Source organism: Psammomys obesus, unplaced genomic scaffold (genome assembly GCF_907164565.1).
Source record: "Psammomys obesus unplaced genomic scaffold, mPsaObe1.curated_primary_1811, whole genome shotgun sequence".
NCBI lineage: Eukaryota > Metazoa > Chordata > Mammalia > Rodentia > Muridae > Psammomys > Psammomys obesus.
The window spans coordinates 4,091,531-4,105,362 of record NW_026591086.1 but is presented as its reverse complement, the minus strand read 5'-3'; the positions used below and the strand labels follow the sequence as shown (position 1 = coordinate 4,105,362).

General features: G+C 49.4%; 1 protein-coding gene across 4 annotated transcripts in view; it reads left to right on the top strand.

Moving 5' to 3' along the window:
* Positions 1 to 1,061: 1,061 nt before the first annotated feature.
* The window catches only part of Scara3 (scavenger receptor class A member 3), a 31,500-nt gene continuing 18,729 nt past the window's right edge, over positions 1,062 to 13,832 (top strand). For 2 of the 4 annotated variants that reach the window (XM_055609800.1, XM_055609799.1), the window contains exon 1: positions 1,062 to 1,343. Coding sequence is in view for 1 of the 4 variants with exons in the window: in XM_055609799.1 (XP_055465774.1) it covers positions 1,337 to 1,343 (7 nt within the window). In the remaining 3 variants the exon portion in view is untranslated. Of the gene's footprint in view, positions 1,344 to 11,401; positions 11,424 to 12,134; positions 12,185 to 13,832 lie in introns of those variants that run through there. The other 2 variants (XM_055609801.1, XM_055609802.1) reach the window with 2 other exon arrangements.

The following is a 13,832-nucleotide window of genomic DNA, read 5'->3' as shown; positions in this document are numbered from 1 at the left end:
TGAGAGAGGGTGGTGGTTTACCTTGCAAACTTCATAGGACCTAGCATCATCAAGGCAACAAAGGTCTGTGGGTGTCTGTGAGGGCTTTCCCAGAGAGGGTTAACTGAGGTGAGAGGAGCCACCCCAAATGTGGGTGACATCACCTCAGGGCCTGGGACCCTGGATGGAACAAAGGGGGAAGGAGCGAGAAAGCAAACTAAGTACCAGCATACGGCTCTCCGTGCCTCTTCATTGTTTACACAAACGTTTGTACGCGATATGATGCTTGCAATGACCAGATGCCTCGCCTTCCTGTGGCCACGGCGGAAGAAGCCGCTCTGTGGTAGACTGTGTGCTCAGGCCGGAAGTCAGGATAACCCCCCTTTCCCTTCAGCTGTTTTGTCCCTATTTCATCACAGCCACAGGGAAAAGTAACTGAACCAGTGAATGACGTGTCCCTCATTTTCCCCCCAGAACTTAGGGCAGGGTCTGGAAGTTGTAGGTCACTGGTGAATGCGTGATTAACATATGCTCACTTAAAGCGAAATGACACCACCAGAGCCAACCCCATGGCTGAGATGGCTTTCCCTTTAGTTCCCTTTAAGCCAGTGGCCCAGCCACAGGTAGCAGGAGTTGGGAGTGCGTAGTGCCTGGTTCTCCCTTGCAGACAAGGAGTTCAATGTTACTGAGCTTGGCAGTGGCAAGAAGTGTCAAGACTAAGGAGCTACTGGGAAGACGAGGCTTGGGATGTGTTGGTGTGGAGGTCACAGACTAAAGCAAAACCAACAGTTGCCAGAAGGCTGGTCCCGAGAGAATTCTTGCTCCTCCCAGCCCCTCTAACTTTATAGATGTGCAGGGGGACTGTGCAGGGCTGAATTTCAGGGTCCCGGTCCCCGCCCACCACAATGATAACTGCGCGATCCCCTTGCTCAGCGAACCCTCCGGCGCACCCATCGCCGCGCACCTCGTGCACAAAGGGACCCGGCAGCGGCAGTTTTGAAAATATCAAGGAAGTTGATCTGGGCCGGGGCCCAAGCGGTGACGACTAGAGAGGGCGGGGAGGCGGAGGGAGGGAGGGAGGGATGCGCGCGAGGCCAGGACTGCGGGCGCGGGGCAGCACAGCTCGCCCGGCTCCGGCGGGCAGCGCGGCGGCCCCAGCCTGCGACCCCCGGGATCTTCCACCGGCCAAGCCGCCTGAGCAGCGGCACAGCTCCGCATGTGTGCCCACTCGAACCCCAAGATCGCGAGCCGCGCCTAGGGGCGGCCGTCGGTGCCTGAGGAGGACCCCGGCTTCCAGCTTCATCCAGGACTACTCGAGCGCCGCGGGGGCCCTGCAGAGGCCCGCGCAGAAGGGACCATGAAAGGTAAGCGGACTCCCTGGGAGCATAGAGATCACCCATCTTTTCCCCTCGACACGGGCTGGGGTACCCTGGCGCCTGAGCTGCAGGAGGGTTGAGAGTCCCCAGAGCTGGGGAAGATATTCCAGGTCCGGGGGGGGGGAGGGGGCCCTGTCGTTTTTTTACTATCCCTGAAGAGGTAGTGGGGCAGGAGGTGTGGGGGAGGGTGTGGGAGGGGCACAAGAAGAGCCCTAACTTCTTAGTTCGGGGGGGGAAAGAAAATATGAGGGTGAACCATCATCACACGTGGTCCTTGCTGGCGGTGCTGGCCTCACCGCCATTGCTCGCCCTTCAAAACGAATTTAAAGTCCAGAGAAGATCCTGATCCCCTTTCCCCAGTGAGCACAGAAAGATGCTCTGTGTGGATCACAGCAGAGGTTCAATCCCAGAGGCTCCTGTAGACCCCACCCAGGCTTAAGCTGCTCTCTGCCACCCACTTCATCCCCTTCTCAAGACAGTCATGCCAGTCAGAGCCCCAACTGCCCTTCCTGATATCTGTACCCTGTCTAACCCTCCCTGACCTCTGACCTGGGGACAGGGCAACTGAGCAAGCCCTGAGGGCCAGTCAGACTTGGAATTAAAAATCCTTCTTGATTCCAAGCTGCTCCTCCTGGGTCCTGGAGAGCTACAGTGAGAACTTCACCACCTCCGACTTCCTAAGGATCAGTTGGGATGGTGTCAGGGATTCCCAAACCACACTCTCAGGTGTTGCTGAGAAGTTACAGTTGTGACAGGCCCCACCTGTCAAGCCTGTGTCAATTGGAGCAGAGGTGTTGTCTCTTTGGTAGTCGATGATTGGGTATTCAAGTGGGAAAAGGGCCTCCCAGACAAATCTCTGTGGAAACTGCCTGCTCCCTCCTGCTCCAATCTTGCCTCCCTGCATTCCGGAATAACTTCTCCCCACAAGGCATAACATCTCACAAGGATAACGTTTCTACCTCAAGGCAGCTCTTTAGAAGCTGTAAGATTTCTAAAGAGTAAGATTTCCTGTGACACCCTAGGCCCTCAAGGAGTGCAGAGCTGTCAGGGAGAAAATTATTGACTCCCAGCAAGCCCCTCTTCCCAGTACCACCATGATGGAAAGGGCAGGGTAGATTGAAACAGCAAATATTTGGCCTTTGGGATCTTCAGAGTGAAGCTTTTTCTCACTAGAGTGGAAAAAGCATGGTGCCCTTGGGGGGGGGGGGTAGAAGTGGAATATGCTTTCCAAAGAGGCCCTTCCCCAAGGAAAGCTGGCTTTTCTGGCTCCTCCAAGGCCCCACCAATCTTCCAATTACATCTGCTGGCAAAAAACCATAGTCCCCTGCTCAAAGCAAACACAGTGATTTGATGTCTTGTAGAGGAAGGGAGCATTGCTGGGGATAGTATTAAAACCAGAAAACAAGCCTGTTGAGCTCACCCATGTGAGGGCCAGGTGCTGGCAGCCAAGATGTTTCTGATGAAGATGGGTGCAGGGGGGCAGGTGGGGAGCTCCTGCCTGACAGCGGCTGGCCAGGCCTCCCAGGTAGCCATGTCTTTTATGTAAGCTGGCACCTGGTCTCTCTCACACATAAGCCTAGAAGCAAACAGCTGCCACCAGCCTGCTGGTGACAAGCCCACCTCAGAGTTTCCCACTGACTTATGAGCCATTAACAGCCACCTGTGACAGGGGCTTGACAGGAAAGCACACCCACAGCCTCCAGAAGTAGCCTGTTTGGCTGTAAAGGCGGAAACTTGGAACTTCAGAGATGCCAAATTTGCAACTCAGATGTGTTCCCCAGTCCTAGTTCTGCCATTTCCATCTCTGGGTCCTTTTTCTCTTGCTAAAGACTGGGAACTCTGGGCCCCAGGACCGTCTGGTGAGCAGAAGTGATGCCGTGGGGGGGGGGGGGCGTGTGTGTCTCAGCCCCTGAGAGACTGGTGTGCTCAGCTGCCTGCCTGTACAGGGCAGAGCTAGGCTCCACCACTCCTCAGTGCTAGAGGAGCAAGCCATTCCCCAAAACAGAGAGGATCCTGAAACACAGAGCAAGGGCAGGTAGGGAGGAAAGAAGGAGGCAAAAAACACAGCCCTGTGGGGCTGGAGAGATGGTCCAGCGGATAAGGATGCTGGCTGCTCTTCCAGAGTACTGGGGTATGATTCCTAGCACTTATATGCTGTCTCACGGCTGTCGTAACTCCAGTTCCACGCGGATATGATGCCCTTTTCTGGGCTCTGCATGCAACAAGCACATACATGGCACACAGATGACCTACATGTGGGCTATTTTGCCTAGATGTATAAAATAAAAATAAATTAGTAAGGCAAAAACACAGCCATGTGCTTGACATTTGATTTTGGCTAAAAGGCCAAGAAATCATCCCCACTGTGGAGAAGGCCACTCCTCAGCTGGCCTTGCAGAAAGTCATGTTCATTCACGAGGCAGCAGGCTAAACTTTCCATCCCCAGAACCCTGGGCCCAAACAGGGTCAAAACCAAGAGCTAATGGCACAAAGGTGAAAAGAGCCACCAACTAATTCAGGATCCACAGAGGTTATAGGAACTTGGATGTTAGAGATTAGTTCCAAACCATCAGAAGTTGTTACCCTGCTATCCATCTGGGGTAACTTTAAGGCTGGAAGGCTCGTATCTCCGAGCTAATTTGTGAGAGAGGAAAAAACATGTTACTTTGCAACAGATGCTGGTAGACAGCTTGGCAGTTTCCATGGATACACAGCTGGTCTGGGTGTTAGAATTGGCACCCAGGGTAGTATGATGGGCACTGAACTTTTACATTCCTCTTGCATTCAATTATGTTGTGCCATGCGTGTGTGTGTGTGTGTGTGTGTGTGTGTGTGTGTGTGTGTGTGTGTGTTGAGGTCATCCGAGTCTGGCACATACCAGCTTTATTACTGCGCTCCATAGACTCAGTCCCCTCATCAAGTAGCCTGAATGATGCCCCAGAGAGGTATCAGAATATGGAGTTTCACAAGCATTTCTGTCTGCCCATTCCCTGGCGCGCAAGAGAGCTCACCATATGTGTTTATTGTATATGTGTTAATCCTCAACGCACACCGGGATGAGGCCTTTTAAGTCAAGAATCACACCGCCTTATCCTCAGAACTGAGTGCCTCTGCCTAGGGAACATGTATTGACCGCATGGGAGATGCCAGGGTTCTTGTGGTCTTGAGACTGGCATCCAAGAAAGATACAAAGAACCGCTTACACACCGTTTTCTCTCGAGGAGCTTTCCTTTTTCTCGGACACAAGGTTTGAACCCTGTAATTATGAAAGTGACTGCAAGTGGCCAGTGTTACAAAAAAGGTGTCAAGGAGAGAGTGTGTGACGGTAGCTTCCTCTAGCTATTTTATTTGTCATTTTGTTTTGTTGTTTTTGATACTCCATGGCCTTGAGTGTGAATTCCTGCAGTCCCGCTGGACACCTTTCCAAATGGACCTAGAATGATTGTGCCTGGACCCTAAGGTCCTAGCCTGTGTTTCCGGTAATGTCAACAGCTCTATTGGAGACTGCTGACCTTTCTTCACAGTTTGAGGAAAGTACCTTTACCCCCATCTGAACCTAAGTGGGACAGGTGCGCATTCTGAGATGTCACCCTACCCCTTCCAGACAGTCCATATGTATGGGAGACTTGCTTTAGGGATGAGGCATGGCCGCTGAGAGGCAAGCAGCTTGGCAGATGGGAAACATGTTCACCCAAGGACAGAGCTGAATAATCAGGACAGATGGCAGAGAAAAGCAAATGGGTGACATGGACGGTGGACTCAGTCGGACTCCCAAAGAGCAAGGAAATGAATGTTCAGAAAGGGCTTCAGCTACAAGTCAAAGGTAGGGCGACTTGGACCAGGTAGCTGGGGAGTCTGGATGTGGCTCCAGTGAGTGCTGAGCCTCGGGTCCTTCGGGAAGTATGCTGGTGGGCAGAGAGATTTGCCTAGAGTTAAGAACTTGCTGAGAAGCTGAGGGCCATAGGTCAAGGCAGCCTTGTGCCCTGGTATCTCCTGCTGTCATTGGAGAACCCAAAGGGCTTGTCAGAAAAAGGCACATTTGATACCCCTCACTAGGCTCATCCTCTTATAGTTTATCCTGTGTCGGGAAATCTCTACTTTTCGAGGGCGAGGGGAAGAAAACAAGAGCCAAGAGGCAAGGTTTAGAACTCAAAGAACGAGGCATGGAAAGTGAGAGGAGGAAGCATGCCATACTGTTGGTGGTGATCAGAGTTGAGAGGGAGTTAGTAGGCCGAGAGGAAGCTGTGTGTGAGGGAGACTGAGGCACAGGTGCAGGGACCTTGCAGGTGAGAGTTTCAGGAAAAAGGAAGTAGGTTCGTAGAGTGAGAACTGAAGCTGGGCCTGAAGAGACAGTCAGCACTCATTGGAAGACAAAGGAAGAGAAGGAAAAGGGAAAGCAGGAACAAGGTCCTGGAGCAAGAGTCAGGGACCGTGTCCAAGATGTGAGGAAGCATCCTTAGGACTTGGACAGAAGCATTCCTAGGTTGCTATTCCACAAATCCAAACACTTCAGAAAGGGGGGAAATTCAGCACTTACGAAACCCCACACCCCAGAGCTGACAGATGACAAGACATAGCTGGACAGATTCCTTAAAATTTTATATGCACACATCGACCTTTCCCCTACAAAGATAAAAAGATACTCTCCATGTTACTCTGCCTTGTTGTTTTTACATTTACAGTGTTGTTATGTTTACACTGTAAACTTTACTCTTTTGGTGGGGTTGGCAGTATATTTTATGGTATGCATACCACAGCTCACATGCAGAGGTCGGAGGATAACTTCTGGGAGTTCTCTGGGATCATGTGGGATCCAGAGGTTGAACTCAGATTATCAGGAGTGGCAGCAAGTACCTTTACCCACTGAGCCATCTCACCATCTCTATATGTAGTTTGTTAAATTAACAAAAGGTAATTGGGGTGTAGACTCGTGGTAAGACTTGTGTTTGGCATATGCGAAGCTCTGGGTTCAATCTCTAACATTAAAGTATTTTTAAGGAATTTTTCGAAAGGATGCATATGCTTTTCCCCAGGTAACAAATCTAAATCTACACTTTTTATGGTTCTTAATGTTTCAAAGTATAATTTTACAATAGTCTAATCAACATCGTATTCATGGGTGTTGAAGGCATCCACATTTCCACTCAGGTTTATTATAACACATGGCGGTCAACCCTAGGCACGTTTGCTAGCTGCAGAGTTCTCCTCTCAGGAAAGTTCTTGAAGGGACACTTAGTGGGGATGCTCATTTGCATGTGGTTCACTGAGCACTGGTACACTCTAAAGATGCATGGGTCCCCTCCCACACCTGTTCACTTGTGCTTGAGTGGATGCAGGTGTCTTAAGGGAGCCAGTGAAAGAAGATCAAGGAGTTGGAACTCAGTGTTGTTGCTCTTTTCAGAATGTCTCTTGCCTGTGGCAATCATGCTCCAAAGAGCAGGCAGGCTGAGCGGCAGCCATGATGGACCAGAGACCAGTTCAGATTTCACCTAAGCAGCTTCAAGCTCAGTGTTGCTGCATGTTCACGCATGGCAGTGGAGGATGAAGGAATAAACCAAGCCAATGCTGGTGTTATGCAGAACAGAGTTCTGAACCTCTGCTCCATAGGATCAATCAATGCATATTTTTCCAGATTGGCCAGAAGATCTGAGGTCAAGTCAGCCTGAGAAACACAGAATTAAACATGCATTTAAATCTTTTTTTTTTTCTTCAAGACTTTTTGAAATATTTACTAAGAGGTTTTTTCCCCCCCACAAAGGATGTTTTGGAACCATGCTCTGCGGACACACTTTGTAAAAAGGATTTCTTGGAAGTTGGAAATTAGTCCTGAGGGTGCTGGGGGTTGGGATGTGGTAATAGATGGCAGCTGCGATTGGGTTTGGGAGAGGAAAAACAACACTGTCCAAAGTGCCTGCCACCCTTCATCTACACTGCAGTGTACATCAAGCTACCCACCGCCTTCATGTCGAATTCACGGCATCCCTGGTACACAGAGGGCACCGCCACTGTCTTACACAGATGACAAAAAGGTTCTGAGAAAGGAGGGCATCGTGGGAAAGGCAGCAGGGACCTTGAGAAGTGAGAAATGGTAGCATATCATAGATCAGAGAGGCAACTAGAAATAAGCAGACTACTTGCTCCCAATTCTCCTATCCCATTAAATTCTTGGGGCTCCTGGGAGTGAAAGAGGAGCCCCAAGAAGAGACGAGTGTGGGTGCAAAAGGGATGGCTGCAGCCTTGGTTCTCTCTCAAATAGACGTGATGTCTCCCATTGAGGAGCTACTTAGACATGAGGCAGACATTTGGTGTTCTGAGGGCTAGAGTTATGTTAGGTTAGGGTTAGGATTTCAATGAAAATCTGTGTGACACAAAATGCCAATAGTGGGTAACAAGGGAGAAGAGAGGGAATATACTGCTTAGAGAAAGGAAGGCTTAGGTAGGATAAAATGAGAAGGAACTCATAACTTCAGTAGTCACCAAGGGCACGGTGAGTGATCACAGAACAGCTGCAGGAAACCAGAGGCTCTCAGCGCTAACCCACTGAGCTGAGCATGAGGATCTGAATGAGAGGCCTGACTTCCTTGGAGCTAAGAGGGACAGAAGATTCCCACCAGGCTTCAGAGGAACCACAAAGCCATGGAGAGGGGCAGTAGCAGGAGGCTTTTGATGAAAACAACCCTGAGACCTTAATTATAGCATTCCCCAACCTTAAACTATAGCTGTCTTGAAACTTTAAATATAGCATTGGCTCCTACGAAGGCTCTCCAGATCTTTATTTTTCCCATCGCAATTGGCTGTTTGGAAAACCCACTCTGAACTTGGCTGAAGATAATCATCAAAATATGTTCCTTGGAGTGCCCAAAGAAAGACCTTTTATTCAGTTCCTCGAATCTCCCCCTTCTGATTTGTGTGGAAGAATGCAGTCTCAGGGAAAAAAAAAAAAAAAAAAAAAAAAAGGATGAATCAATCACACATTTCCTGGTCAACCAGAAAAAAAAGCCAGTGTCAGTAATGGTGGCTGAGTTGGCAGTTGGTTAGCATATCCAGGCTGGTTTCTACCCACAGAGGGAAAGGTTGAACCAGGTTCGACCCCAAGAAAGTCAGCAGCTGCTGCAACCAGGTGCCAAGACATGCACCTATCAGTCCAATGTTCTCCCTGGCTCTTGCAAGCAAAATCTGAAAAACAAGGAATCCCTCCTCTCTGGCTTTCCTTCTGGCCTTTAAGTTGGAGATTACACCCTCAGAGGAACAGAGACCCTTTCACCCTGTAGTATTTGTTCTTACCTTTTGAAGCTGGCTGGCAGCACCGGCCTTTAAAGGCTGTTGGGTGGTTTTCCTCTTCTCCCAGCATGTGGCCTGGAGGGTGGGCCACATGAAAGAGTGGCACCTGGCTACATCTTCTCTAGCTAAAAGCACTCTGTGGTCAGAGCTCAGATTCCTTGTGGCCTCAGGGCAAGGGAGGCCGTGATTGGTTCCCAGAGCCTTAGATGTTTCTTCCTCCATGATTCCCAGAGCATCACGCTGTCCTAGGTATCCCACAGAGGGGCTTCTCAAAAGTTTTCAGATCTAGACATGTCTAGTCCGATCCCGTGTCCTCTTCCAAGCTCAGCTCACCATGTGCACCTGCAATGGAGGCTACTCCTTTCTGGAGGCCTTGCCTGCTCCATCAGAACAAGGCTCTCCTTGCTGTTCCAGACTTCCAGCAACATCTATATTTTACATAGTTACATTACCATAACTTTGGGCAAATCCAAAGTCATAAATGTTACAGAAACTCATGTCTCCACCCTTCCCTGTCCACCCCTGACACACCTCACCCAAGTAGAAGCCTTCTAGTTTTAAGAAGAGAATGTCCTATCCCATGTCTGGCTAGCTCTGGTGGAAGGAAGGGAAGCCCCACCTAAACTCTGCTGCCTCCCTCAGCCAATCCTCCCCACTCCCCACCTTCCATTTTCTAGCAGTTCAAGCCTGAAGTCCCCCCCCCAGCCCCGGCCCCATCCCAAAGCGTCTCTGTTGCCTTAAGTTTTTGCAACCCCCAATGTTTCAAGACTCTCTTGGCCATAGAGAATACCAAAAATAAACAGATTAAAACCATGCTTTTAATGATTGATCTTCATCTGTTCTTAAATTGAGATGAGCTTATGACTAAAACAGCAGAGACTATTCAGGCCTTCATCTAGAGCCTGCAAGCTACCTTTACTGACACATGCTACATCATCAGGCCTGGGCAGGAGCCCAGGGGAAGGTGTACCTACCTGAAGGAAGTGATAAAGTGACACAGTGCTGGAAGGTCTGATGAGGAAAGAGATGGAAGGCCTGTGTGGAAGGGTCCTATCTCAGTTCTCATGTGCAATTCTGTGTGCTGGAGTCTCGCTCCAGATTCTTAATAACTCAGGAGCCGTTATTACCTTTGGGCCTTTGTAATGGGATAGCAAGGACTCTGACTTATAAGTCCCCTTCTGAGAGCTAAGATCCCCAACACTAAGCCAGCAGGGCCCAGAAAGAATACTCCCCTGCCACAGGGAGCACCTTTGGCCCAGCACCAAGGGCGTGTCCTGGTTCCCATCCAATTTCCATTCATCTTCTCACCAGTCCCAACCCTCTTCCTCCAGGCTCTCCTCACTCTCTGTATATTCATCTGGTCTCCCACCAGAACAAGCCCAATGACACATAAACACACTGAGTTTGTACTTACTAAAGGCTCAGCTTGAGGGCGCCCCACAAATGCTTTGGATTACATTCTCATTAAAGTGAGAGAGGCTAAGGTGGCAAGTTGCCGAAGTGTTCCAGACATAGGCCAATCAGAGTCCCCAAGGGCAGGACTCACCTCTGGACAGCAGGAAGTCAGAGGATTAGGAAAAGCAGAAACCCTCTTTGGGGACTGGGGAGGGCTATGAGTTGCAGAGCTGAGATGTCATCACAGGGAAGAGGGCCAACACTAAGGAACTGCTGGTCTAGAGAGGACTGGGGTCTGGGCAGGCAGCTGTCACTCCCCTTCTGTGGACCACTCCATGCAGTACAGGAAGGTGATGGTTCTTAACTCCCATTGGCTAACTGCAGGCAATTTAAGGCTCTCTCTACCAGGGAAGCAAGGGTGTGACAAAGCTGCTTGGGGAGGGGTGTTTGCTGAAGGCTGGTGTCAGCCAGGCTTCATTTAAATCATCCCAGATTCCTTGCAAAGGCTATAAACAGTGGAGTGATGAAATAGCCTCTGGAGCCAAAACAGGGAGGAGGCCCCGTCACAAGGGAGAGCCAAGAAGCTCCACGAAGCAGCGGGAAGAAATGAGGAGCATGGACAGGAAGGAATTTGATATCTCTCTAAGGGGCTCAATGGGAGGATCTGAGCTGCCCCCCCCCCATAATGCAGTGTTCTGCAGAGCTGCTGGGAACTAGCAACCCTAGCTAGTTGCTGAGCTTTTGGTTAGGCAAGCACAGAACGGCCCAAAGAATTCTAGTCCACCTACCCCGAAGCTTTGGGGAAAGAGGTCACCCTGTAAGCTGCCTGGGCGAAGCATCCTTGTAAACTGCTGGCAGACTGGTGGGAGGGATCACAGCTCGAGCTGCAAAGCAGGGCTGAAAAGGTCGATTTCCCAGGATGCGTGTAAAAAGATGTGCTGTACCCCCACACACCACGCTGCTTGTCCCTGTTTCCCAGTCCCACTCTGCTCTTCTTCTTCACAGTGCCTACCAACCCCCCCAGCCCCCCCCACACCATCTCTTCATCCATCTATCAAATCCAGAGACGAATTTCTCTAATTTCTTTCACCGTATCCTTTTCAGACTACTCGTCCAGATGAATTAGGACAATGGAGGTGGGAATGCTTCTATATTCCATCTTCAGACTCCCTCACCTCAGAATTCCTCTGGAGGTGGGACTCTGCGTACTGGGGTCCTAAGATCTTCAGCAGTCTTCAGGGTTAGTCTTAGATCCACTACCAGAAAGCACAACAGAAACTCAATTCAGATGTTTCAAAGCACCCTTCTCTGAACCAGCCACTGTGCTAGACACAAGACCGCCTCTAGAACTTCCGCCGTGGACGTGAGAGCCGGCTGCTGAGATCCACAGAGGTGAATCCATGACCCTGGAGTACATGCAGCAAGGGGCGTACTTCAGTGTCAGTTGAAGTGTGACAGACCTGGGGGCTAAACCAAGGGGGTTTATGGCAGCGGATGGGATCTTCCTCAGTTCCTTTGTTAGGGAATTCGCTGAAGGAAAGACCCAGACTCAAGTAGTATGTAAAAGCAAAGGGGGTTTATTCTGCGGAGAATTCCAGCATGCTGTGGTCACCACCTTCACAAAATGGCCGCGACCCCGAGGGGGAGCTCGAAGGCCCCTTTTAAAGCTAGACGAATCCCTACTGTGGCTATGTGACCTCTTTTGGGATTGGCTGGTGCCCATGGAGGCTATGTGACTCTGGTTGGGGTTGGGATTGGCTGGCTCTCACCTTCCCCATGAGTCTGCTCAAGGTTGCCTCTGCTTCTCAAGTGTTCTCGCCCCCTGTATTGGCTTCTTTTCCCGTTGCTGTGACAAAATACTATGACAAAAGCAACTTAAGGGAGAGAGTTATTACTTTTGGCTCACAGTTAGAGGCACAGCTCATCATGAGGAGGAAGTCAAGCCAGTATGAGCTTGAATCAGCTGGCCTCGCCCACCCACAGTCAGGAAGCAGAGAGTAGTGAATGCTGGCTGCTCAGCTCCCTTTCTCCACATACACATTCCAGGATCCCAGCCCGGGAATGGAGCTGCTCACCAGAGACAGGTCTTCCCACCTTCCAAAATTCTAATCAAGATAATCGCTCCCTGCATTTGCCCAGCTGCTCATCCCCAGGTGATTATAGATTCTGCTACGCTGACAATGAACATTAAACATCACATCTAATTTTTTCAGCTGATCACAGAGGTTGTGGGGCAGCATTTAGGACGTGGGGTCAAAGGGACCAAAGGTTTACAAAACCCTAGAGGGCTGTTGATCACTATCATAGCCCTATGTCTCAACGTTTTGCCTGTTCAGTCTCTGTTCCTTCTCCTTTCTACCCTCTGATCTTGTAATTGCAGGAGAAATACCTCTCAGAACTCTGGAACCACTGTTCCTTATTCCCAGTGGTAGTATGTGGGCCAGGGAGGGAAGATGTTTGAGTCCAGACCTTGGCTTCTCCATTCGTATTGGGTGTGCAGCTAGTAACATTCTTAAATGCCTTTGGCCCTAAGTCTTTTTGACCATAAAAATGATACTTTAGGCTGTAAAATTTATAGGATTGTCATAACGATTGCCTTGAGGCCAGATCCCACACTTCACCACATTTCAAAAACAATGAAACAGAGGAAAACAAACCAGGAGTGGCTGCTTCCAGCACATTTTTAGGCTTTAAACTTTAAGTAAAAGGTAAATGACAAACACATTACCAAATGCATAGCTGAAGTTGAAAGAAAACAGAAATTTCCAAGGACCAAGGAAAACAAGCTTCAAAGAAGAGGAATTCTTGGAGAAGGAACAAGAGGAGGAGAATAGGGGAGACGGAAATGGGGGTGACATTTAAACTAGGAGCTCAAGCCAAGGAGGAAACAAATATAGAGTTGGTTGAGTAACAGTACCACGGGCATGGAATCTGCTATGTGTTAAGAGTCCTACAGCAAAGCCTGGACCCCAGAAGCTCTCTCTCCTCAGTGCTGCTGTTACTGTGTTTCACCTTGGGACGGTCCAAGACCTTTCTGAGTGGTCATGGCCCTCACTCTGATTGGTCGGTGCCAGGCATACCTGTCAGTGAAGATTATAACTTATACCTCAGCTGGTTCCTCTAAAAATGGGGAAGGAGAGGAACAGGAGGCTGAGGAAAGAGAGTCATTTGGCAGAGAGCTGATCAGAAAATCTGGCATCTCCAGAGTCCAGGTAGAAGTTACAGGGTGTCTGTGTGTGTGTGTGTGTGTGTGTGTGTGTGTGTGTGTGTGTGTGTCTATTGTTAAGACACATAAGCAGAACTTTCTCTTGAGAAGCCCACAGTCACACATGGGCTTCTGTATGAAGAATGTTCTTTTCTTCCTGAGTGTCTCTCTATTGATGACCAGACCTGAATCTTTGTTAAAATCTCATCTTGGTGAACTCTAAATTTTCATTAAAAAAAAAAAAAACTATGCTAGTTATGACATGTGTGTGCATGCACACACACATAGACCAAATGAATAAAATCATTTATTTATTTAAGTAAATTGACTTACTTAAGTAAATAAAGCTATTTTTTTAAAGGGGGAAGTCAAAGATGCCTCTCCTTAGGATCCACCCTTGGCTTTCATCCCCATTTCCCAAAGCAAAGTCCCAGTTGGCCCCACAGCTCACCCTGCCTCTTTATTAAAGGACCTTCCTCATTTTTTTCCCCAGGAAGGAGAGATGGGAGGCGTGGGGAAGGAGAACAGTTTACTCAATAATGAGACACATCCTTTTGGGTCTTACTTAGGAATCACCTGACCCTGGACCCCTTCTC